The sequence below is a fragment of the Polypterus senegalus genome, chromosome 10 (assembly GCF_016835505.1).
Source record: "Polypterus senegalus isolate Bchr_013 chromosome 10, ASM1683550v1, whole genome shotgun sequence".
NCBI classification, from domain to species: Eukaryota; Metazoa; Chordata; class Cladistia; order Polypteriformes; family Polypteridae; genus Polypterus; species Polypterus senegalus.
In genome coordinates, this window is record NC_053163.1 from 42041148 (window position 1) to 42067448 (window position 26301).

Sequence of the window (26301 nt, forward strand, 5' to 3'; positions counted from 1 at the left end):
AGTGACCTGGCCTTGTGCTCTCTCTCTGACCTCTCTCTTATGTAGGAAGGCTATCTGTTCTTTTAATTTGAAGAAGGGAGGTAATGCAGAACGACTGCCAGTATCACTGTCTACTGTGATTTTTTTAGGTGACACCACCTATTTAAATAAATGCATTGCGATTGTTCCTGCCTTTACAACAATGAATCTGATATTCTTGAAAAAACATTGATTCACCTCCTTCTCTATTGTGCAAGTCTGAGATGCACACATCACTGGTGGTGCCAGGAGTAGAGTCTTCCACAGATGGATCTGCCACAGCCTCCGCACAAGGCACCAGCAGGGACTCTGGCCCCTACCCTGTCCCAGGGATGTGCTCAAGAAGTTAGCCCTTTTCAGACAGCCCTGTGTGTTTGTTCTTTTGCTTTGAACAAACAGTTACACTGATGCGATGGGACAGGTGAGACTGGGCTGCCATCCTGGCCGCCTTTCTGACTGGGGATTCTCTGCAAGTTGTGTGAAACCTCCCTCATAAGAGACTTGACAGTTATGATTTTCTAAAGCAGCAAGTTGTTCTTCGTACTTGAATGACATCGCATGAGATCCCTAGCCAAGGGGCGTAAGTTCTGGCTGTGGCAGATCAACCCTAATTGCCCTGTCTAGGGACAGGTGCAGCACCTGCTGGACCTTATCCAAACCTGGTTACATGCAGACTCCTTTGAGCAGGTTGTATAAAAGTTTGCCATTAATACTATGTTGTCTGGAATAAGCAATGACCTCTCTAATGAGATGCTCTGGAACAATGTTAAAACTCTGTTGAATTTGACCCATAGATTCGAAGGGGCCCAAGCAACTACCCTAGTCTGACTCCTACTCCTGTCCAGCAGTCACTTCCCCACTGTTCTCTCAGGCCAAGTTCTTGAAAAAGGATAACTTTAAGGTCTCAGTTGGCTTAGCCAGCCATGAGGACCCTGCCCTGTTGGACTTTGGCAATGACTTATGCGTAATCTGATGTGACTTGCTTCAGCAAATACCCTGCACATGCACGGAGCATGCAAACATTTTCTGAGTTTATGGTGATATTAAGGAGTATGAGACTGTACTACTCCCTCTGAAATAAAAAAAGGAATGAAGTTTAAAGTTTAGACTGCTGTGCCGGACTCTTCACCTTAGCCTTTCTTAGCTGGGAAGAGGAATACCCTTTTCCTACGAGTCTTGGCCGCCTACAAAGCCCCTTCGTCTTTAGTAGAAAGGGAGGGGCTTGCTGCTGCCAGGGTAGGACAGGAAGCCTTCTTGTAGATTGAACCTGATTTATCCTGTGAGGTTGGGAATTATCCGTCATCTGATTTTTCTGGGACAGTTGGAGGGCTCTTCGCAACAGGTGCTTGTACTTTCAACCTCCTCAGATGGGGCTGCTGCTTTGGCTCTGGGGAAACATTGACTAAGGAAGAGTGGGCTGCTGCATTGGGCTCTGGGGAAGTAGGGACTGCTTCACAGACAGAGTTTATGTACTTGCAACAAGCCAACAGCAGCATAGATTTTGCATTTGAGCAAGCACTTATTGCAGATGATTGTTACTATGGTATTGGGGTGGGCTGAGTGAACAGTTGGTTGTCCTCAGTGGTTATAAAGAAAAATTGCTCACACACATGTCTTGGGGGAGTCATCACAAAAGAAAAGCTTTTTTGGGTGAATATGTCTTATGTCAACACTACAAGTTGCTAGTGGTAGTGTATGAAATTTGTTTGCCACATATTAGTGTTTTTACTGCCAGCTTGTAGTGATGTCATATAGAAGGTTTATTTATGTCCAGTATGTCTCTTGTTAAGGTTTGTGTATTCTGTTAAACCACCAGTAAACTCCTGATTCTCTAAAGAATCGCAAATCCAAGAATGGCAATCACTTTCTGTTCCCTCCGATCTTTTCAGGGATAAAAAATTATGGAGGGTGGGAGCGTTCTGAGAAAGTTTTCATTTAATTAAGTAAATATACTTGTACTAAAATGTCTTTGAGTTGCTGCACTAATAAGTAAAACAAATATCGGAGTGCAAAGGTTTAAATGAAATAAATTGGAAACAAAAAATTCATAAAATGCTAAATTCAAAATAGTTAATCAAAAATTTCCTTATAAACAACATTTTTGGTAAAGATGGTTTCCTGTCTTTGAATCAGCTCTCCCTGGTATGGAGTAGTTAAAACCTTTACTTTAACATCACACAAACGCCGGACTCTTGAAAAGGCAACATAAAGTTGTCCATGTCCAAATACAGGCTCAGATAGATAAGGTAAATCCCTACTTTGTCCATGGTTTGTCCTTGGGATTTGTTGATCGTCATGTTTAAATATGTCACCATTGCAACTTGTTGGCGTGCACGCTTTACCTCAGGTTTACTTTACAGGTTGTGTTGTGTTGTTTGGGCACCACTTACTGACTCTGGGAAGCCGCTGGGTTTGACTCTGAGGCGCTGTGCGCATGTGCTTTTGGCGCCACATAGTTCCCTGATGGTGACGCCGGCGGATTCACTTGCTGAAGTGACCATGGCGGTGGATCCTGGCCTGGAGATCTACATTAGTAAACGAAGGTTGTATATGCAGTGGTGTGCGATTTCGCGTTTGGGCAGCGGTGGTATTGTCGACGGCTTGCTTCTGGCCTCTGGCATCCATGCATATATACAACGTTTGTTTAGTATTGTTAATTAAAGTAGATTTCTGAAATAGCTGAGGGCTTGGTCTTTAAGCATGAAGCTGTGAGATTTGGTGGGGCTTTGTGTGTGCCTCTGAAGAAAAAACATTGCATGTTTCCATACAAATGTCTGGACACCCCTGGCCAAATGACATGTGTTTTAACTTTTGAAGCTAGAAATACAACTTTGACACAAAAAAATGTAAAACAATGTGCATCATTATGAAAATGTTAGTGTACAGTTGTAATTTGATTGATGGGCTGAAAAAAAGAAAGAGAAATGAAAACATTTAGGCACCCTTTCAGTTTTAAGGTCTCAGAATTTGTTAGAATGTTAGTCTAATCTTGATTAACTCTTTTGGTGGTGGTCTGGTCAGGAGTTGTCAGTTGATGACAATTCCAGAGCCCAATACATTCTTTGACTCTTCAAACACTCTGGAACACTTAACAAATAGGGCTTCTTAGAATCAACTGACTGAGGATCAGAAAATGTAACTAATTGATACCTATATATAAGCAAGGGAAGGCTATGAAAATAAATCAAAGTGCATTCAGCTAGCAATTTCCACAGTCCAAAAGTCGTTAAGAAATGGCAGTTAAGGGGAACAGTGGAAGTCTGTACAACCAAGAAAACTGACTGATGGAACAGCTTAGTCATCCATATGACTGCAAGGGACCTGCAGGTAGGTGTAGCTAAGAAAGCTGTGGTGGTGTACTGCTCTACAATGCAGCCTTACTTACACATACATGACCTTCATGGAAGAACCATCAGAAAGAATCCTAACCCCTGCCCTTGTTATAAGAAACAATGTCTTAAGAATGCAAAATAACATCTGCATAAGACAGACATTTTGGAAGTGCAGTGGACAGATTCACTTTAAGTCAAACTCTTTGGTCATAACCACAAAAGGTTTGTTTGGAGATAAAAGGAGCAGCATTTAAAGAAAAGAACACCTTGCCAGCTGTTAAGCTCAAGGATGGAGGTGTTACATTTTGAGGTTGTGTTGCAGCTACTGAGCCAGTGGAAGTACAGGAGAGAACGGAAGCTGAAAAAGTATAGTTTTTTTAACTAGACAATGACCCAAAACAAACTTTGACATCTATTATGAAGTACACCAAGATATACAATGTGAAGGTTTTAGAATTGCCTCACAGTCGCCATACTTGAATATCATTGAAAATCTGTGGATATGTCTAAAATAAGCTTTGTTTGACAGACAGCCCAAAAATATGTCCCTATTGGAAGCAATCAGTAAGAAAAAGTAGGGAAGTTTTCTTAAACAAGCCTTCTGTAGCCCTCCCACCATTGAACTGGCATGTTACCTATGACATAGGATGAAATTTCACTGGTGGGATCCACATTAAACACTTCCCAATAAATTTTAATAACCAATGGGTCCAATGAAACAATTATTATTTAACCCTAATTGTTACACTATTCCAAAGTAAGGATTTGTAAACACTCACTCCTTTTTATTAATAATTTAAATGCAACCACCATGTAAGCACTTCACACAATCATGGATAGAAACAATAAACAAAAAAAAAAAAACACATTTATTAAAACACACCGCTCACAGGATATTATCGCAATTCAACTTAACTCAATTTGTCTTGAGTTACACCACAGGTAAGGTTCACACATAGAAAATTAGCAATAAATAAATATATATATATATATATATATATATATATATATATATATATATATATATATAAATTGTTGCCGCGCTTAGTTGGAGCTCATATGCAGTACATAACTTCACATGTACTCACGGTGTACTTCCAGAACATTTGCCACGGTTCTCATTTTCCTCCATGGTTAAACACAGGAATCTCACAGCTCCGTCTGGGATGACGCCAGCAGCTTCGTCTTGATGCGGGATTTATTTGCATTCCATTTTTATGTAACAAATTTATATCTAAAGTAGGCGTCCAACTCTTCGTTTGTCTGTCCCTTTTTTTTAAAAAAAAAGAGCTCTCTTTTTTTCCCCGCATTCCCATCAGCCAAAAAAAAAAAAACCCGCTCAAAAGCCTCTCACGTTTAATACTCAACAAAAAAAAACTTTGTCTCTTTTTTTTTTCCCGCTCTCGTGCTCTCCACAACCTTAGTACCAGCTTTCTCTTTTTTTCCCTTTCTTACACACTTGTTCAACACTCTCCTCCACACACTTTTCTCCTCAAATCCCCAAGAAAAACAGAAATCATTTGAGTACTAAGGGCACACTATACCTAGATTGGTAGTAAATAGCACTAATCACATCTCTGTTCCTGCTTTCTCCAAAGCAAAAAAAAGAAACAAAAAAAATTGTGTCACTGAGGCTTACTTCTGAGCTTTCTATTATACCCAACTAGGAGGGTGCTACACTCTCTCCCCTCCAAAAAAATTGTTGTGTCCTCGTAACGAAGGGAAATACATTAGTCACATTGGATAACACTGGAAACCAAATATACTATAAGCAACAATATGGAAAATTTCACAAGTTAAACAAACTGAAAACTGTTTTGCAGTTAACCCTACTGGATGATGAAACTGTCATCTGTATTTAGGTGCACCTATCCAAATATACCGTGTAAAACAATATCGCACTGGACACTTAGTACCTATGTTTGGCTCTCCAAGGAAATCATATTCTAAATGGTTTGGAACTTACCTGATTCTCCGAGATCTTCTGTATGTTCCAACCTCTTTATTAGCAATTTGTATTGCCCACTTATTTCCCACAGAAGAATCGAAGATCTCTGGGGCACTATTTTGAGCTCCTTGGTAAAATTCCAGAGACCTTACTGTATCTCCACAATCATCACAGAATTCCACAGCAGGACTTCTTATGTTGAAGCTCCCAGACTCCTCATCCATGACTTGCTATCTAGCATTCCTTACATGCTCTGATCCAACAGGGTCTAAACCCATACAGGAAGGTTCCAGGAGATCATGACCACTAGCACCTCTGGAAGGAGCATAAATTCATTTTCCATCCCCAACATCTTCACTGTCCGACTCTTATCCAGAACCTGGCAAATCGACAACTTCTTTATCTTGGACTTTTTGCACATCACTCATCTCCTGGTTCAAACATTGGGTTCTCTCTCTGCCTTTGTTCTCTCTCAAAGTTCTTTTCTGGGAGTAAGCATTACTGTCAACCTCAGGCAGCAATCTCAGATTCTGTTCCACTGGAAGCAGATGATTTCATTGAAAAATTTTTACAGGTCCCTCACCATCTTCTGGCTTCACTCGGAAAACAGGTAAATTAGGCATTTGGCTTTCAACAATATATGACTTGGAACTCCATCGATCAGCCAATTTGTGCTTCCCCTGTAATCCAAGATTTCGAATCAGTACTCGATCACTGGGAGCAAGATTAGAGTAGTGGATTCTTTGGTCATGTCTCTTTTTATCTCCATCATTCTTTTTCCCAGCAGCAGCTTCAGCCAACTCATATGCTACCATCAGTTTATTTTTCATATTCCTGACGTACTTCTGATATGACTTTACTAACGAACTGTCACCTGAAACACTAAACCTCAAATCAACAGGCAGTCGGGCTTCCCTCCCAAACATCAAAAAATAAGGGGAGTATCCAGTTGCTTCATTGCGGCTGCAATTATAGACATGTACAAGATGCCCAATATGACGACTCCATTGACATTTTTGTTTTGGGCCCAGAGTGCCCAACATGTCAAGCAGAGTCCGGTTAAACCTCTCTGGTTGAGGGTCACCCTGAGGATGATATGGAGTGGTTCTCATTTTTTTCACCCCTAATAGATCCAACAACTCGTGAATTAGCTGACTCTCAAAATCTCTTCTTTGATCGAAGTGTACACGCTTGGGTAGACCATAGTGAATAAAGTACTTCTCCCACAGTACTTTTGCCACAGTGGATGCCTTCTGATCCTTGGTGGGAAAAGCTTGTGCATATCTTGTGTAATGGTCTGTAATGATTAGATCATTGCAAGTGTTACTGGAATCTGGTCCAATGGAGAGGAAATCCATGCACACTAAGTCCATTGGTGCACTGCTGTTCAAATGACTCAAAGGTGCAACTCTCTTTGGCAAAGTTTTTCTCTGTATACACCGAGCACAGGTCTGACAGTACTGCTCCACATCAGTCTTCATATGGGGTCAATAGAACCGATTCCTAACAAATCCATAGGTCTTATCAAAACCTAAATGTTCAGAATCATCATGCAATGATCGTAGAACAATCTGGTGAAACTTTCTGGTTACAAATAGGATAAAACAGTACAATAATGTTTTTCCTTCCTTAAACTATTTCTTCTTAAATAAAGTTTTGTTTAATTGTTGTTCTTATTGTTTTTAATAGATTTGGTGCATCTTACTTGTTCGTCTGTTGAAACTGCTAAAGAAGATCTGAGTCCGGTGGTGTCCAAATTGTTTTCTGAAAACATGAAGGCAGGTGAAAAGGGTTAGTATTTAATGTTTTCAAATTTATTTTCCTTTTTTTGCATTTAAATTTTTTTTTTACTAGAAATGTATTTCAAAACATTTCATCATTTGTCTGGGATTATTCTGTAGATCAAGATGACACTGTTTAATGACTCATTTTAATTGAAGTTTTTTCCTTTGTATATAAAGTTAAGGTAAAACTTAAGCACCCGTGTTGAGGATATTTTTTTTCTTTTAATTTTTGGGGTGGCGGGCTTTACAGGAGGAGCTTGGCAAGATAGGGTAGACTTTGTCTCATACTTTATTTCATAACTTCAGGATATTTAATTAAAAACACATAAAAGAATCACAGATAAAAAGAACTCTTAAAATCGTAACCTTCCTGTATGCATATTGAAATATAATGTGAAGTTTTTATAGTTAGACAAAATATACAAGAAAGGCAGCACAGTGAGCTGTTCTACTTACAAGCACCACTATTCACATTGTAATCACTACTCAGAACCATGAAGACCTGTTATCTACAGCATTTACAGATATTTTCAAACATTCTCTTTATCTGTGCAGTCACAAACAGCAAAACAAAATTTAAAGTTTTTCTTGTTTTTTTTTTACTTTTTTTTTTCACCCCCACAGGGGCTAAAGCAGCTCAGTCTTTGGGGGAGCATTTGGAAAAAGTTGCTTATTAAGTGTACCTGTACATGTTCTTGTCATTTTTATTCAAACTAGCGTCAGTGAAGTAGGGTAGCAAGCTTTAACTTTCTAAGATTGTCGCTTACATTAGTAGTTCTGTAATCTTTTTTTTTTTTGGCTTAAATGTTTTAGTTTTACCATTTAAGTTAAGCCATTTAATTAAAGTTGAGCAACTTTAGTAATCCAAAGTCAATTTTTTATAATGAGGTCAGTGTATTGCAAGTCCTGTAAAACCCATGCTGACTGTTCCAGAGGATAGCTTGGAGGAGTCAGTCTTCTATGAGGGGTTACATCTGCAAGAGATGCCAGCTGATCTAGCACTTCAAGCTTTGTGTTGCTGAACTGGAGGGGGAGTTGGCTGGCCTGTGTTATAGTACAGAATTAGTGGTACTGGCAGGGAGTTTAGGACGGGCCAGGTTCAGAACCGTTCATGATAGTGTAAAAATAAATATGCATAATAACATAAATTGTAACCTAAAGTTTAAGTGCAAAATTAAAATGAGTAGCACATTAAAAAGAGTTTATCTTAATACTAGAAGTTTAAAAAATAAAAGTAAGTTGGAGTTGTGTGTATAGTAGCTGAGCATAATTATGATATAGCAATAGCAGAAACCTGGCTAGGTAGAAAAGATGGGTATGAGTATAACATATATGTATTCACATTTTTAGGAAGGATAAACTCAACAGAAAAGGAAATGAGGTTATTGTTACTGCCAAACAGAATTTAAACGCAAGTCCTCTCCAGTTAGACAATGAGCCCAATCTTAGTGAGGGCATCTGGCATCATCTGGAAAGCTTTAGGGAAAAAGAGGCTTTGTTTTAGGAGTCTGTTATTGACTGCCCAATGCAGATAGTAATTTCAAAGCACATCTTTTTAGTAATATTAAAAAGGCAAGTTTACAGGTAGATATTATAGTCATGGAGGACTTTAACTACCTGGATATTAACTGTGGGCTAACCTTGAAAATAGCAGTGAACAAGTGCAGGAGTTTTTAGAGGTAATCAGTGACTTTTATAGCACAGTAAAAGCCTGTCTAGATTTAGTATTTTGCAATAATATACAGTAAGTATAGAATTTAGTGTGTAGAAGTGATTGAACCCCTAGGGTCAAGTGAACATTATGTAATACTGTTATCAGTGTTTTGTAAGAAGGCAGATGCAGAGACTAAAACTGTTATGTCTAACTTTGGTAGGGCAGATTTTAAGCAGATGTGGCAAGGTCAAAGGAGTATACACTGGGATAGGTTTTAAGTGAAGACAGTTGAAAAGCAGTGAAACCTGTTAAAAACATTTTACATACACTGCAGGACAGATACATACCCATGTTTGGAATTAGTTGGAGATTTAAAAAAAAAGCCACAGTGGATTAATATAGAGTTTAAAAAGAAGCTGCAATTAAAAAAACAGCTGTATAAGTTGTACAAGACCAATAACTCCAATGTGAATTGTAAGGCGTATGAGAACATGAGGGTAAATCTTAATAATGATATTAATCATTATCAATCATATTAATGAACCTGAAAGGCTGTTAGAGAGGAATATTAGCAGATATGGCGACAGATGACTCAACAAGATTATTTTACTATTTTATTAGTAAAATAACAGTCAAGTAGGAGCTGAAGTGCATCAGGAATAGTAAAGGGAAATTAAAAAATATGTACAGTGAAATAGCAGATGCTCTAAGCTTGCATTTTTATGAGGTCTTCACATGTGACAAAGTAGACAGCCCTTTTACCACTGGAGGTTGTTGAGGAAGTACTGAGTGATTTGAAAATAGTAGAGGGAGATGTACTGCTTATATTAAACAGGCTGAAATCAAACAAATCACCAGGACCAGATAATATTTATCCTTGAGTTCTTAAAGAGGTTAGTGAGTACATGTACAAACTCTTGATACATATTTTTAGGACGTCGCTGCACACTGGGGAAATTGTAAAGGACTGGAAAATGGCAAATAAAATCCTGTTTTATATATAAAGAGTGATCGAGCAGATCCAAGTAACTATAGGCCAGTAAACTTAACGTGCATCACAGGTAAATTAACACTAGAATCCCTGAAGCCTACGAAAAAAGTCGTATCCCGGACGACCTTAAATTCATTCGCACCTTTCCATTAGCATCTCTTACTTTGCAAACATGTTGATCAGTACAAGCAGCCTACTATCCCATAGCCCCCCAACACCGCTATTCTAGTCGGACAAAAAGTTCTCCCAGTTTATGTTAGTTTATCTGGGTATGAGGTGTCTGGAGTTGTATAGGGTAAATAATATACAGGTAGTCCGCAGGTTACGGACATCCGACCTACGACTTATGAAAAAGGACACCGCTGCGACGCATGCGCCTCATTAACTGCCGCTCCATCGTTTTCAGCCTGGGGATGCTGCAAGTGGTGGCTGGAAGGGGGCAATTTCGCTGCTCGCACAGTGTAGTGCCCTCAGGCGGCTCCCGGCGGCAAGCAGTGACCCGTGGTCCATAGTCACCGGGGCCAAATCTATCACTCATTTGCAGAACGATGGTTCGCTGCCCACCCACTACGACACCACAACTACTGTTTCTGACTGGATGCAGGCTGGATGGAGTGGAGGGGGGGTGTTTCACTGCCCGTCCAGCACACACGGCTAGTAATGCTGCAAGCGCTGACCCGGTTGTGGCTGAACGGGGTGGCAGGGGTAGCATTGTAGTGTGCCTCGGGTTGGCAGCCTGTTAAATTGGGGTTGGGCGATTCACTACCCGCCTTTGACGTCACCGTGTTCGTTCTCGGTGAGCAGACGCTGCAGGCAGTATACTGTAGTGGAGGTGACTGTGTGGTGGCCAAGTGATAAACTCCCCCTCGTCGCCCCAAGTCATTCTCAATAGCAAGCCTGCTTGCACTGTTACACACATAGCAGAAAGTTGTCTCTTGTCAGTACATCAGACGTGTTGACAGGTGCCTTCCTGCTGTGATAGCATGGACAGTGCTCTGTAGAAGAGCTCATCTTAACCTTTTTATCTTCACCCATCAAGAATGTCTCGAAACACGAATCTGATGCAAGTGCTGGTGATACAGTAAAGAAGAGAAAAACCATCACCATTGAAAATAAAGTAGAAATAGTAAAATGGTCAGAGAGGGGTGAAACTCCATCATTCAATGGCAGAGCACTTGGTTAAAGTCGGTCAACAATAGCATTTATTAAAATAATGTACCTGTTCTGACTTACATACAAATTCAACTTAAATACAAACCTACAGTCCCTATCTCGTACGTAACCCGGGGACTGCCTGTATTGTTATTTGGAGCACATGCATTTCATGAAATCAACCAAATCACCAGGACCAGATAATATTTATCCTCGTGTTCTTAAGGAGGCTAGTGGGTACATATATAAACCCTTGACACACAGTTTTAGGAAGTCACTGCGCACTGAACAGATTCCGAAGGACTGGAAAATGGCAAATATCATCCCGTTATATAAAAAGGGTGACAGGGCAGATCCAAGCAACTATAGGCCAGTAAGCTTAACAGGCATCACAGAAAAATTAATGGAAGGAATTATGAAGGATAAGATTGAGCAACACATGGCAAGGACAGGAGTTATTCTGAACAGTCAACATGGGTTCAGAAGAGGGAGGTTGTGTTTTACTATCATGCTGGAATTCTATGAGGAGGCAACAAAAGGATATGATCAAAGTGGAGCTTATGATATTTATCTGGATTTTCAGAAAGCATTTCATAAGGTGCCACATGAGAGGCTGGGCATCAAATTAAAAGAAGTGGGAGTTCAGGGTGATGTTTTTAGATGGGTGCAGAATTGGCTCAGACACAGGAAGCAGAGGGTGATGGTGCGAGGAACCTCATCAGAACTGGCCGATGTTAAGAGTGGTGTTCCACAGGGATCAGTGCTAGGGCCGCTGCTATTTTTAATATATATAAGTGATTTAGATAGGAACATAAGTAACAAGCGGGTTAAGTTTGCAGATCATACCAAGATAGGTGGATTACCAGATAATTTGGAATCCGTTATATTATTACAGAAGGACATGGATAACATACAGGCTTGGGCAGATTTGTGGCAGATGAAATTTAATGTCAGTAAATGTAAAGTATTACACATAGGAAGTAAAAATGTTAGGTTTGAATACACAATGGGTGGTTGGAAAATCGAGAGTACACCTTATGAGAAGGATTTAGGAGTCATAGTGGACTCTAAGCTATCGACTACCCGACAGTGTTCAGAAGCCATTAAGAAGGCTAACAGAATGTTAGGATATATAGCACGATGTTTTGAGCACAAGTCCAAGGAGGTTATGCTCAACCTTCATAATGCACTGGTGAGGCCTCATCTTGAGTACTGTGTGCAGTTTTGGTCTCCTGGCTACAAAAAGGACATAGCAGCGCTAGAAAAGGTCCAGAGAAGAGCGACTAGGCTGATTCCAGGGCTACAGGGGTTGAATTATGAGGAAAGATTAAAAGAGCTGAGCTTATACAGTTTAAACAAAAGAAGATTTATAGGTGACATGATTGAAGTGTTTAAAATTATGAAGGGAATTAATTAGTACAGTGGATCGAGACTTGTATTTTAAAATGAGTTCATCAAGAACACGGGGACACAGTTGGAAACTTGTTAAGGGGAAATTTTGCGCAAACATAGGAAGTTTTTCTTTACATAAAGAACAATAGACACTTAGAATAAGCTACCAAGTAGTGTGGTAGACAGTAAGATGTTAGGGACTTTTAAAACTCAACTTGATATTTTCTTGAAAGAAATAAGTGGATAGGACTGGCGAGCTTTGTTGGACTGAATGGCCTGTTCTCGTCTAGGGTGTTCTAATATTCAAATGTGTGTTCTGTGTCTACAACGATCTGGGTAAATGTAGGGTGACAGGAAATGCGAGAAATGCAACAAATGTTGGAACACACTGCTAAAACAGAAACTTTTTTCATGTTATAGTACTAATGACAAAATGTTGACATTAAGTGTATAATGTGTGAAGACTGAAATAAAAATATCAAATAAACATTTTCACAAAAGGTACAGGGGTGGCGTAGTGGGTAGCATTGACCTGGGTTCGCTTCCCAGAGTCCTCCCTGTGTGGAGTTTGCATGTTATCCCTGTGTCTGCGTGGGTTTCCTCCGGATACTCTGGTTTCCTCCCATAATCCAAAGACATGCAGCTTAGGTGCACTGGCGATTCTAAATTGTCCCTAGTGTGTGCTTGGTGTGTGTGTATGTGCGCGCCATGTGGCGGGCTGGCGCCCTGCCCAGGGTTTGTTTCCTGCCTTGCACCCTGTGTCGGCTGGGATTGGCTCCAGCAGACCCCCGTGACCCTGTAGTTAGGATATAGCGGGTTGGATAATGGATGGATGGACAAAAGGTACAAGTGTAACAAAGCAAGTGCGCTTTTATTCAAGAATATGACTGAAGAAAAATTAATTTGTTTAGGGTACAGTTCTGACACGACCGCGTGGTTGGTGCAGCAGTAAGAACTGCTTACTCATAATCGAAGAGGTTGCGGGTTCAGTTCGGCGCCCTTTCTAGATTTACTGTTTTGAGTAGTGATAATAATTATAATTACTATTATAGAAAAACAGTTTTATACACCAATACCATCAAGGGCAAGTTCCTAGTACACATTAGTTTACCTGGCCAATAAAATTAATTTTGATTCTGACTCTGATGATATGATAATTGTCCACATTGTTTTGGGTGATGTGATGCCATACAGAGAACATGTACTGTGTCTATCTGTGTACTCATTATGTAATTAGTAATTTGTAAAAATGTATTCTTGAATTTTACATCAAAGCTTCTCACAGCGCTTTGTTACTCCATTCAGTAAAAAGCACTATGCAGAAATAAACTGAATTGAATAGGATACTGTGACTGTGGTTAAGTGCCATGTAGGTTGATGCTTAATTAATTTATTTTGTAATAAGTCTTTCAGCTTGGAAAATGGAAAGAAAGATGGACACATAGGAGACGGTTCATACTCTTAAGTAAACTAGCAACTCAGTAGTCTGGATGCATCCAGAAATATTTATGTTTTTGATAGAAATTAATGTATTCTTTTATTAACCTACTGAGAAACTCATTTTAAAATGCAGCCAAGACATAACTAGTGTTGCTGATCACTCTTTTTGCTTGAAATGACTGATTTTTAATTTATTATTCACGTTTGGTGTCCAATTCCCTTATTCTTAATTAGTCATTATAAATGCTAATTTGTTATTAGAGAAACTTTTTTAATGGCATTAGTAACATGGAAATCTGTTATTCTGTTCATTTGGGTGGTAGGTTACTAGTTTTCAGTAGTTCGGTTCTGAGTTTTTTGAGTTAGAAACTTAAATGCATTTTACAACACTACAAATTATTGGTTTAAATTATCTCTATGATATACAATTTTGAAAGTGGATTGGTTTGTTCAGGCAATGTATGATTTCAGGTGGACTTTCCTCTTTTGCTGATTATTGTCCTCGTTCTCACTCATTTTTCTTATAGCCACTTTCTGTGCTTCCTGATGGAGGTGATGCTGTTCAAATGCGGCCAGCTGCAATCTCTGCCTTTTATTTCTTTTTATGTTTTGTTATAGTATGTAAAATGCAAGACACCAGACAGATGAGTTTCTCTTTTGTGTGTGAAGTTCACGGCCTGAGTGAAGCTGCAGTGCATTCATCCATAGTCTCTGCCCCTTTTTTCTTTTTTCCATTCTGCTTTTGCACAGTAAAAAACAAGACATCAAACAGTGCTGGTGTTTACAGCAGATTGCAGTAATGGCAAAGTTCACACTCCCATATCTATATGGTCAGATTTCGTGTCAGTGTGGAAGAGGTCTTTTACTTCTTAATGTAGTGAGCTCTCTTCCCATCCTGCAGCTAATCCATAAACAACCTGGGTATGGGAGATACTGTTTAAAGGTGGGAAAAACCCTTTGTTTTTGGAGATCTTCAGATCCAAATCCCATTGAAGTGGTGTGGCATTCAGTGAAGCAGTACATTAAACAGACTGCAAAGCCATCAACCAGCTTGTATGTGTAAAAAAAGAAGTACTGGGAATGTGAGCTGACACCTGAAATCTGTAGCTGGTACAGACTTCAGAGCATGTTTAAAAGTGGTTGCACATCTGGGCTTTCACTCTGAGATGCAGAACAAGACCAAAAGACAGATTTCCTTTCAGCCCTTTTCTAAAATGCATAATATTGACTGTTAGATTTTGAAAGGAAATATTCACTGATATGATGTATAGTGCATATGAAATGTTTGCGTGGTGTCAAAGATGAGACAAAAGCCACAAAAAATATTTGGGGCAGCCACCTGTAAAATTTTTCCTGGCTGCAAAGGGTTGAATTTTTAGTACAGATGTGTACAAGTTCAAGTCCAAAACAGAACTATCTGGTAAGGTTGAGATGGTGGATTTTTAAAGTGCAGCAGAGGAAGTGAGGTAATTATGACTGGAACCGGAAGTGCCATCATCAGGCTCTGGACAGGAAGTGCAGTCAAGGAGGCCAGGCGAATTTCTTGTAATAGGTCTTTAGTGGAAAAAGAGAAAGGATCAGTGCACCTCGCCACCCCCTGGTCTGGTGTGGAATTACCTTCCTTCGAGCCCTTATCCTCACAATGAAAGGCCAGTTTTCCAAGTGGTTCTGGCAGTGTACAGTATTTTCTATTTAAAGTTGTTTGGAAATCATTCTAACACAATTTCAGTTGAGTTTATATAACTTTTTTACCCAAATAAAACAACTGAAACAAAGACTGTGGACAGTTTTATAATGCGTTTAGCCACATCTTTTAAGCTGAGAGCAGGTAAAACTTTTTGTTTGTAATTCCCAGCATCTAAAGAATAATACAACACATTTTTTGTATAGCTCTCTTCCCTGAGTGCAGGCATAGAATGCTATGAATAATCCTCAGGTTAAAATCAAGTATAGATTATACTTATTACTAAATACAGATCTAGTATACATATAAATGCGTATTTCTTATAACATTCAAAGAACAAAGTTGGAACTGATTAAACATAAATAGAAACCAACAATTTCGATCCATTAATTAATTGATGAACTACGGCCAGTAGACATTGGTGGAGATTAATATTGTAAAAGAGAAAGATAAAAATATAGTCACAGTCCTTTAAACCTTTGCCACCTTGCTGCCTACCTACTTCCAGGTTCTTGAGAGTGGAGTCTGTGCAGGGTGTCCAATCTGATTAGAGAATCTTTCCATCTGATGATTCCAGTACTTTCTTGTCCATGATGCTTGCTGGGATAGGCTCTGGCTTTCCTGTGACCATGTTCTGGATAAGCAGGTTTAGAAAATTTGGCATGTTGTATTTTTTTTTTTAATTATTTGATACTGGATTTTAAAAGCTAATGCCTGAGAGATGGTTGAAGAAACTATAAATCATATTATTTATGTATTCATGCATCCATCCATCTTCCTAACTCGCATGTCCAGTGCAGAATTATGAGGCAGCTGGAGCACAAGGCGTGAACAATCCCAGGACAGTAAGTTCATGGTGAACACACTCACCCCCATCAAAGCATACACTAGGCCTAATTCAGTATTACTAGTTCAGCTAATCTGCATGTGTTTGGACTATGGGAGGAAATTGGACCCCCAGGAGGAAATCCATGCTGACTCACATGCAAATTCCACAAAGGGCACCTGGGGCTCCTTACTCCTTGGCAGCAGTGCTACCACTGTGTCATTATGCTGCCTATTCATTGATTGTTAATATATTTATATGAGGCCATAAAAATATTTTTAAGGAATAACTACCCATAATTGGTGACTTATTATATGGTAACTTAGTACATATTTCAGGGGGACCAAGCCAATACTCCAAAATTGCCAATACTGGTTTTGGAAAATTAACAAATGTCCTGATTCCATATGTTTATAATATGTACAATATGTGCATGAGGAGTCTATTTTTTTAGGACAGGGGTGTCCCAATTTTTTTCACTGAGGGCCACATACTGAAAAATATATAGGAAGGGCTGGGCCACCTACTAGAGGTGAGTTCATGATCTCCAGTATATAAAGTTAGTAAAATCAATCAAATGTAGGTAAATTATGTTTTTATAACTGAATATGCTTAAAGAAAAAATAGCATCACAGCTCTCCATTAATGGGTTTTCATTTGTTGTATTACAAAAAGTGTTGGTAACTTATTCTCATAACAGCTTCCTCAGATTGCTTCTTAGTCAGGATGGTGATTCCCCTTCACAGCCCGGGGAAAAGGGATGGGTATATTTCAACCTTGTTATACAAATAAGTTATTGAAGTTGTTAACATATCAACTAATGCGTGTTAGAAAATGTTATTAACTTTATATTGGCTGAATTTATTAAGTATTTTGGCCTTTTAATACATGAATACTGTGTAATATATTTTTAATTTGCCTATAATGGGAACAGTGATGCAATTAGTGGGAACAGTGATGCTGCGATTTGGACTAAAGGATGGCTTGCAGGTCAGGAGTAAGTTAGGCGGTTAAAATGTGTAGGACGTAACAGAGATGGCTGTCAGTCATTTTGGTTCTCAATCTGCTTTTATTCAGATTTAACATAGAAAACATTTGCTCACATATGTATGTTAAGCTGAGCAGACTGATCAATCTTTTTGCGTGGCATCTCATCAGACGAAACTTGGCCTTTTCCAAGCTCCAGTAGAAGTCTGGTAGGGAGAGAAGTTATAATTTATTGTTGATTCTTCAGAGAATCATCACCATGCATTTCAATAGGTTCTAACTGCAGACTCTCTTCCACTTCTTCTGGATCCATCAGGAAGGGAGTTGAGAACTGCTTGATTTCTTTTTTAATGACAGAAAAATCTTGGAAGAGCTGACTGAATTTTCTCATGAGATATGTTATGACAGACACATTTCCCCTTTTTAGCAGAAAGCTTGGCCTCTGGAATATTACATATTCTGGACAGCGTTGGGAAATGTGCAACATTAAAGTTGCATAGTTGTGACTTCACACAGAACGCTTTAATGTGTACGTAAAGTTGTGGCACAAGCTGGTCTTTGCCTTGTAGGTTCTTGTTCAGTGTTTTCAGATGTTCAGTAAGATCAATTAAAAAAACTAGGTCTGCTAACCATAGAGGGGTCACTCAGCTCATGAAGAGGTAGGTCCTCTTTCAAAAACTGGTTGATTTCTGATCACAGGGAATAAAACCGATGCAGCACGGAGCGTGGCTTACCCAGCGCACATCAGTATGGTAGAGGAGGTACCTGTATTCAGCATCGATGTCAGATGGGAATTCTTGAAATTCTCGGTGGTAGAACCCTTGTGCTCAAAGTTCTTCACATCGCCAAGCTGGACTATTTTTGCACATAGGTCTTCTTGGTGGAAGATACAGAGCATTTTAAGAGCCTCACCTCCACTCTCTTGGACCTTGGTGCACACCATAGATGCCATTCATTTGTGCTTGCCTGTCATTGCTGGAGCCCCATCTGTTGTAACTTCACATAGCTTGACCCATTTCAGTCCCATCTTGTCAAGTGCATCTCACACAGCTTCAAGAATGTCTTTACACATTGTTGTTCCATTTAGACTCCGAACATCAAGTAGCTCTTCCATAATGTAAAAGTTATCATTAACTCCCCGCAAAAAATAAACAGCTGTGTGGTGTCTGTAGCATGTCTGCCCTCATCAATTGAGTAAAAATCAAAAGCACAAGCTTTATCTGACACTGGATATTCCAAGTTAGCTGACAAATCTTCAATTTTCTGCATAACTGTGTTTCTGGACAAGCAAACGTTGTTGAATTCCTGCATTTTCTCCGGGCACATTATTCCTTTTATTTTAGTAAGGCACTGTTTTATGAAGTCACCATCTGAGAAAGGTTTCCCATGTCAGGCAATAATCTACGCTACCTCATAACTGGCTATTGTGGTATTTTCTTGTATTTTGTTAGCACAGAAAATGTACTGCTGTTGAGCTAGCAGACTAGCTGCCATTTGCTTAACTTTCTGTGCTGTCTCGGCAGCAGTGTAGGATGTGTAGGTTGGATGTTTGGTTTCATAGTGTCCTCGCACATTATACTCTTTCATCACTGCAGTAGTTTCATTGCAAATTAAACAGACACTAATGATGTATGTCCAAAAAAAGAAGTCTGACTGCATTCTCATACCATTGCTCATGTACTGAGGAGTCAGCATGGCACTGCCAGATCTAAACACTAGCGTGGAGACTTGCTCGCGTACTGAAGAGTCCATAGCGGCAGATGAAAGCTGCTGCCCCGTTTTTTGTGGCATTACACATATACTTTGTCAGCATGGCTGTGTCGATCAAACACAGGAAGCTCTGCAGTCTACTTTACACTGTAGGAAGATAATTAAATAAATCAAGGTAAACAGGTAAATAATATTTGATGTGGCTTTTATATAAGTAACCTATAAAATTTTTTTTATCTAAAGACCATCACAAACAGACCTTTGCACAATACCATGGCGAGCTCGCTTGCCTTTTTCATCATCATCTGAGTTCATCTCTGTTATAACATGTCTTTATTTGAAAACAGCAGTGTCAGATCGGGGGGAGTGAGAGAATAAAACTGAATTAAAAAAAATAAAAAGCTAACCTTTACAAGTACCATAAATTTACACCGGTTTTTACAGACTCGAACCAAATGTATGTTTTTATTGTATAATAGTAACAGTAAGAGGAGCTAGTGGCACTACTCAAAATGTTAATTCCTGGAAGCAGCCAGGATCGAACCCGCAACCTCTTCATTATGAGTCAGCAGTTCTTACCGCTGTACCACCAAAGCGGTTGTATCAATGACCTACCCTAACACGATTTCTTTTTCCTCGATTATATTCTTGAATAAAAGTGCACTTGTTTTGTTGTAAAAGTGAAACTTTTCTGAAAGTGCTTGTTTGATATTTGGACTTCAATCTTCACATATTATACACTTCATGTGAAAATTTTGTCGTAGTACTAAAACATGAAAAAAGTTTGTGTTTTAGATATGCATTCAACATTTCTTGCATTTCTCGTATTTCCTGTCATCCTACACTTAGATCATTGTAGACAAGGAACGCAAATGAAATGCATGTGCTCCAAATAACAATATATTATTTACCCTATACAATTCCAAGCACCTCACACAGAGGTAAACAAGGTTTGAGCTGGGAGAGCTTTTTGCCCAAGTTGAGCTTCGTCAGTAGGGGGAATGAGACAGCAGGCTGCTTGTGCTGATCAACACATTTACAAAACAAAAGGTGCTGTTGAAGAGGTGCGAAGAAATTTAAGGTGGGCCGGGATTTTTTCATAGGCTTCAGGGATTCTAGTGTTAATGGATTATACAAAGTTTGCTTTGAATTATGTAAAAAAAAAAAAAGAAAGAAATCAGGATTCCAAATATAGAAATTCCATTTTCTATAACATGCAGCTCAGTAGTATGAGTAGAAATGTTTGCTTTATTAATAAAAAAATTAGTATGATCTATTGGTCTTATCTTTTAAGGTTATGTTATCCTGTTACCCAATGGGTAACATTCCAGTTACGTTATCTGTTTCCTGAGCTGAGCACAGATGAGAATAGCAGATGTAAAAAAGACGCACTCCTGCTACATGTTAAACAAATAAAAGCCCTTAACCCACACATTGCTGCCTTTTCTTGAAAAATAGTAGCGACAATAACAAACTTTAAAAATATAATTTCCCTACTAAGGGGATTAGACTGAATTATTTTGGCCCTTTACATTCTTACAGCCTTAATGAAATGTAGTATTCAAGAGGCTTTGTCACATTTGCATAATGTTTTTTTATTCCTTAAAAAAGTATTGCTTAAAATTTGTGTGTGTGTGTTGAACAGTTTACATACTGCTTATAATCTTGACCCATTTACTACTTGTATATTATTGAAACTGGGTTTGTTCTGAAGAAAAGGAAAACTTTTGAAATCACTGTGCATAATGTTTATGAAATTTGCACAAATATCAGAGCATGGCACATTCACAATCAGTTAATCCTCAGAGGGTTAAAGCAGTTCTTTCTTTTTGGAGTATGCTTGTTTTAATTATTGTAGAAATTAATTTATCCATAAAAATATATATAAAAAAAAATTAAACAAGTAGTAAATTCAATTAAAAAATATGTTGCGTTCAAAATAAATTAAAAGGAAAAAGGAATATAATTAGCAAGCATCTGAAATCATAAAAATATAAATAGCTAAAAATGGAAACAAATGAAAAAATGCCAATAGAATAATTCAAAATACAAAGGTTAACTCCAAAGTAATTATCTTCAGCATCAATACAACTTATTTAGGCTGTCTGTAAGGATGTAAAAATGTTTATTCAGGGAAAAACAAAGTGAAATATATTAAAGAAAAGGTTTACATATAAACAATTAAATTCATATATGATAAAACCATTGGACCCAGTAACATATATATATACTGAGAGAGGAAAAAAGGTAGTAGCCAAAAAAAAAAGATTACAAAAATATACAATGAAAATACATAAGTATACTCATAAATATTAAGAAATCAAACTCCAATGAAATGCCATCTTCAGTGTGTTACTGTTATTTAGACTAACAAATGAAAAAAGAGAAGTGCCTATTGAGTAGTTCAGAAATTTTAAGAAATAAAAAAGTGAAACTGAATTTTTAAGATTAGGTTTCCAGTTACTGAAGAGAAATAATTACTATGAAAAAACATTTTACATATACATGTAGTTCATATAGGATCAAGTTCTGATGAAAATACATTGGAATGAAAATATAGAGGGATATTTAATCTAGTTATATTGAAGGAGTATATTGGATACATGGGGCAGGACTTACCTGTAACTCATAAGGTAATGTGTGAATAAAGCTATCGAAAAGCAGTTTTTAGACTAAATACAAATAGATCCTAAAAAAACTGAGTTGCTTAACACTAGAATTACCAGAGCCTACGAAAACACTCATAAATCCGGCCCATCTTAAATCCCTTCACACCTCTCCATCAGTGTCTTTTGTCTTCTTAATGTGTCGAAGAACCCAAGCGGCAAGAAGCCGGCTATACCATCCCCACCCCCACCGCCTCAAAACGGGCGACAAGTTCTCCCAGTTCCTGCCTTGATTGATTATCTGGGAGTGAGCTACCCAGAATTTTAAGGGAAATAATTTGACATGTGTTTTGTGTGTAAACACATTGTTAAAACAGAAACGTTTTTCATGTTTTAGTAATAAATAACAAAATGTAAACATGAACTGTATAATGTGTGAAGGCTGATGGCCAAATATCAAATAAACACTTTCACAAAATGTGCAAGTACAATAAGGCAGCTTCCGTGGTGTAGCGGCAAGATCTGCTGACTAATAATCCGGAGGTTGCGAGTTCAAAACCAGCTCCCTGGCAAATTTGTCATTTTGAGTAGTGAGCAGCTCTTATTGTTAATATTATACAATAAAAACATACGTTTGATTTGTGTCTTGAGCAGCCAGTGTATATTTATAGCATTTTTTTTTTATCACTCTTATTCTTTCAAGTCACGATCACGATACAACACCCACCCACCCCGCCCCAGATCTGACGCGGTTACTTTTTATCTGAAACTGGGAATAACTGTAAGATGTGAGTGGTGTTTTGAGACAATGAAACTGGACATCCTCTGATCTGGAAGGATAAAAGGTGACACACAAACGCTGGTGAATCTGCCTTCTTTTCTTTCTCACCGTCGCTTGAATTTTTTTATTCAGTTTTATTGAGTGTTCATGCACGCTGAATTAGTATGCACCTTATAGTCCATGATGTCAAAGTGGCACTGACAAAAAAAAAAAACGGGTATATTTGGAATAATTGGAATTTTATGACCTGTATAGTACATTTCGGAAAACTTTGTGGCACTGATGCAACATTATTCATATTCATTTGCATGCCTTCTTGCACTAGTAATCAGTGACCACATTATTTATTTATTTTTTTTTTCCCCCGAACTTGCCCAGTACAGTACATGTGTGTTGATCGCCGTCAAGCGTTTTATAGCACAAACAACCGGCCATCTGCGTGCTTCTGCTCACACTGAATAAGCTCATGCCTTCTGGTGCACGATGTCAATACAGCACCCAGCACTCTTAACAGTGCCAGTATAAATTCACACCTGATCTAATGCTGTTCATTTTCAAATAATTTTTCACCAATCAGAAAACATTGTTGCACTAATGCAGTATTATTAGAAAACGAACAGCAACACGCAGATGGCCGGTTGCTTGTGCTATAACATGCTTGACTTGACAGCTATCAATGCACATGTACTGTAAAAGGCATGCATGGGGGCAACTGAGAAAAGAAGAGTGTTCTTTGTTCTTCTTGCAGATTAGCTTCTTACAAGAAAAGGCGATGGATAATGCAAAAGAGGATGTAAAATCGAAAAGCTTCTGTTCCAAGACAGCTGCTTCCCCAGCCCCTTTAGTGTAATGGTAACCACAGCACAGAGAGGTGTGTACATTGCAACAGGTACACATGTCATAAACGTAGAAAGGGCGGCCCTTGGGTGTGTAGAAACTGTTAAAATTTTAATCTGATGATTGCATATAGCGCGGAACTGACTTCTCTGTACTATTCTTTCCTCTGCGCGTCCTGGAGTACAAAAGAAACGCCCCCATGCACCCAAAAGTGGACACTGGCAAGATCGAGAAAAAAAACACGGTCACTGATTACAATCGCAAGAAGACGTGCGAATGAATATGAATAATGTTGCATCAGTGCCACGATGTTTTCCGAAATGTACTATACAGGTCATAAAATGAGTTATTCCAAATATCATATATATCTATGTCTTTGTTTTTTTTGTCAGTGCGGCTTTGACATCATGGACCATAAATAAGGTGCATGCTAATTCAGCGTGAGCAGGAACACTCAATAAAACTGAATAAAAAAAAAATTCAAGTGACGGTGAGATACAAAGAAGGCAGATTCACCAGCGTTTGTGTATCAGCTTTTATCCGTCCAGATCAGAGAATAGCCAGTTCCGTTGTCTCAAATCACCACTCCGGTCTACAGTTATGCCCAGTTTTAGATAAAAGTAACCACGTCAGATCAGAACACAAATCAAATGTATATTTTTATTGTATAATATTAACAATAACAGTAGCTCACTACTCAAAATGATACATTTGCTGGGGAGCTGGTTTCAACTCACGAGCTCCAGATTTTTATTTATTTTTTTTTTAATTTTATTGCAATCATTCCATACAAATCAATCAAATAGGATTGAGAACAAGTTGACCCCCACCCCTGAGAGAGAGAGCAAGGCCAACAGAGTAAAATTTAAGGCTTATAAACATACCTAAATTGATAAGTTTGATAAGCCAATAGAGAAGAAAAAGAAATACAGAAATAATTGCTTCCTCTGTGCTTTAAGAGCTTATTCTAAAATATTACTGATTAGATCCTGCCATGTTTTGAAAAAAATCTGTACTGATCCTCTGAGTATTTTATTTTTTCCAATTTCAAATAGAATAAAACATCGGCTTCCTACTGACTTAAAAGAGGAGAGTTAGGATTCTTCCAGTTTAGCAGAATAAGTTTGCGTGCCAAAAGTGTAGTGAATGCAATCACAGTTTGTTTGTCCTTCTCCACTTTAAACCCATCTGGAAGAACCCCAAACACAGCTGTTACTGGGTTAGGAGGGATTGTGAGACCAAGGCTGTCTGAAAGCTAATTAAAAATTTTGGTCCAGAATGATATTAATTTGGTGCAGGCCCAAAACATGTGACCCAATGAGGCTAGGACTTGATTGCAGCGTTCGCAGGTTGGATCTTGCCCTGGAAGCATTTTGGAAAGTTTTAGGCGAGACAGATGTGCTCAATATATAATTTTGAGTTGAATAATTGTATGCTTTGCGCATATGGAGCTTGAGTGAATTCTCTGCATTGCTATTTTCCACTCCTTTTCTGATATATTAATTGAGAGATCTTTTTCCCAGTGTCCTCTTGGATTTTTGAAAGGGAGGTACTGTAAAATAATTTTATATATTGCAGAGATGGTGTCTGAGTCCTTGAAATTGAACAATATTTTTTACAGCATGTGTGAGGGTGCAAGATGAGGAAAATCGGGAAGGTTCTGTTTAACAAAGTTCCTAATTTGAAGATAGTGAAAGAAATGTGTCGCTGGAATGTTAAATTTGGAATGTAATTGTTCATAGGATGCAAAGACATTGTCTATATAAAGATCTCTAAGCAAGTTAATCCCAATTTTTTTCCAGATATTAAAAACTGCATATGCATAAGGTTGAAAGAGGTGGTTCTCTTGCAGAGGTGCCACAGATCAAAGCTTCTCCATCTTAAAATGCTTTCTACATTGGTTCCATATTCTAAGTGAGTGAAACACAATTGGGTTATTAGTATATTGCCGATAACTTGCATTTATTAGGGCATTTATTAGGGGATATAAAGAAGTACTGCAGGATTTTACTTCTATTGCGGACCAAGCCTGTGTATGTTCATCTGTTTGTGTCCAGTTTTTTATAGCTTGTATGTTTGCTGCCCAGTAGATACGTGGATGTTTTGAGTTCCAAATAAATGAGGTTATTGTTGAATCTAATGGCTTAAAAATGATTTACTGATGTATATTGGAATGTTTTGAAATAAAAAAGGAGCTTAGGAAGAATATTCATCTTAACAGTGTTAGTTCTTCCAGCTAGAGTGAGATGAAGGGTTGACCATCTATGCAAGTCTTGCTTAATTTTTTCCATGAAGATGGTGAAATTTTGTTGATAAAGAGCTTTATGTTTACTTGTGATGTTTACCCCGATGTATTTAAACTGTTCTGCAATGATAAAAGGTAGGGTGTCTAATCTAATATTATATGCTTGAGAATTCACTGGAAAGAGTACACTTTTATTCAGATTAATTCTGAGACCAGAGATCTTTTGAAATTCTGTGAGTGCTGTTAAGACTGCAGGCACAGAATTTTGTGGGTCTGATATATACAGTACCATATCATCGGCATATAGAGAAATTTTCTGTTCCAGTCCTTCTCTGATAATCCCCTTTATCTGATCAGCATTTTGACAGAGTATTGCCAGTGGTTCAATGGCGATTGCAAATAGTAGCGGTGACAAGGGGCATCCTTGTTTGGTACCACGTTCTAGTTTAAAGTAGTCTGAACAAATGTTGTTGATACAAATTGAAGCTTCCAGATTGGTATACAGTAATAGATCCATGCACAAATGTTCGGGCCAAACCCAAATTTCTCCATTCAATCTTGTCAAATGCCTTTTCTGCATCCAATGATAATAATATTTCTGGGGTGTTTGACTTAGTTGGTGAGTATATTACATTAAATAGGCGTTGAAGATTTGAAAATAAGTGTCGACCCTTGATAAATCCAGTTTGATCTTGTGATATTATCGAAGGGATGCACTTTCTCCATCCTTCCAGCTATGATTTTTGAGAGTATTTTAACGTCATTATTCAAAAGTGAAATTGGTCTGTATGATGCACATTGTAATAAGTCCTTGTTTTGTTTAAGAAAAACGGTGATTAATGCTTGGCAAAAAGTTTGAGGAATTTGATTTGAGTTTGATTGTCTCTGGCTTCTGTAAATGTTGCTAATAGGAG

The 26301-nt window shown here is 38.3% G+C and overlaps 1 protein-coding gene across 2 annotated transcripts in view; it reads left to right on the forward strand.

Annotated features, from left to right (window-relative positions):
- Positions 1 to 26301, forward strand: part of chm (CHM Rab escort protein) — a 283130-nt gene that overhangs the window by 236091 nt on the left and 20738 nt on the right. For both annotated transcript variants that reach the window (XM_039765765.1, XM_039765766.1), the window contains exon 13: positions 6988 to 7089. In XM_039765765.1, the coding sequence (XP_039621699.1) occupies positions 6988 to 7089 (102 nt within the window). The remainder of the gene's footprint in view (positions 1 to 6987; positions 7090 to 26301) is intronic.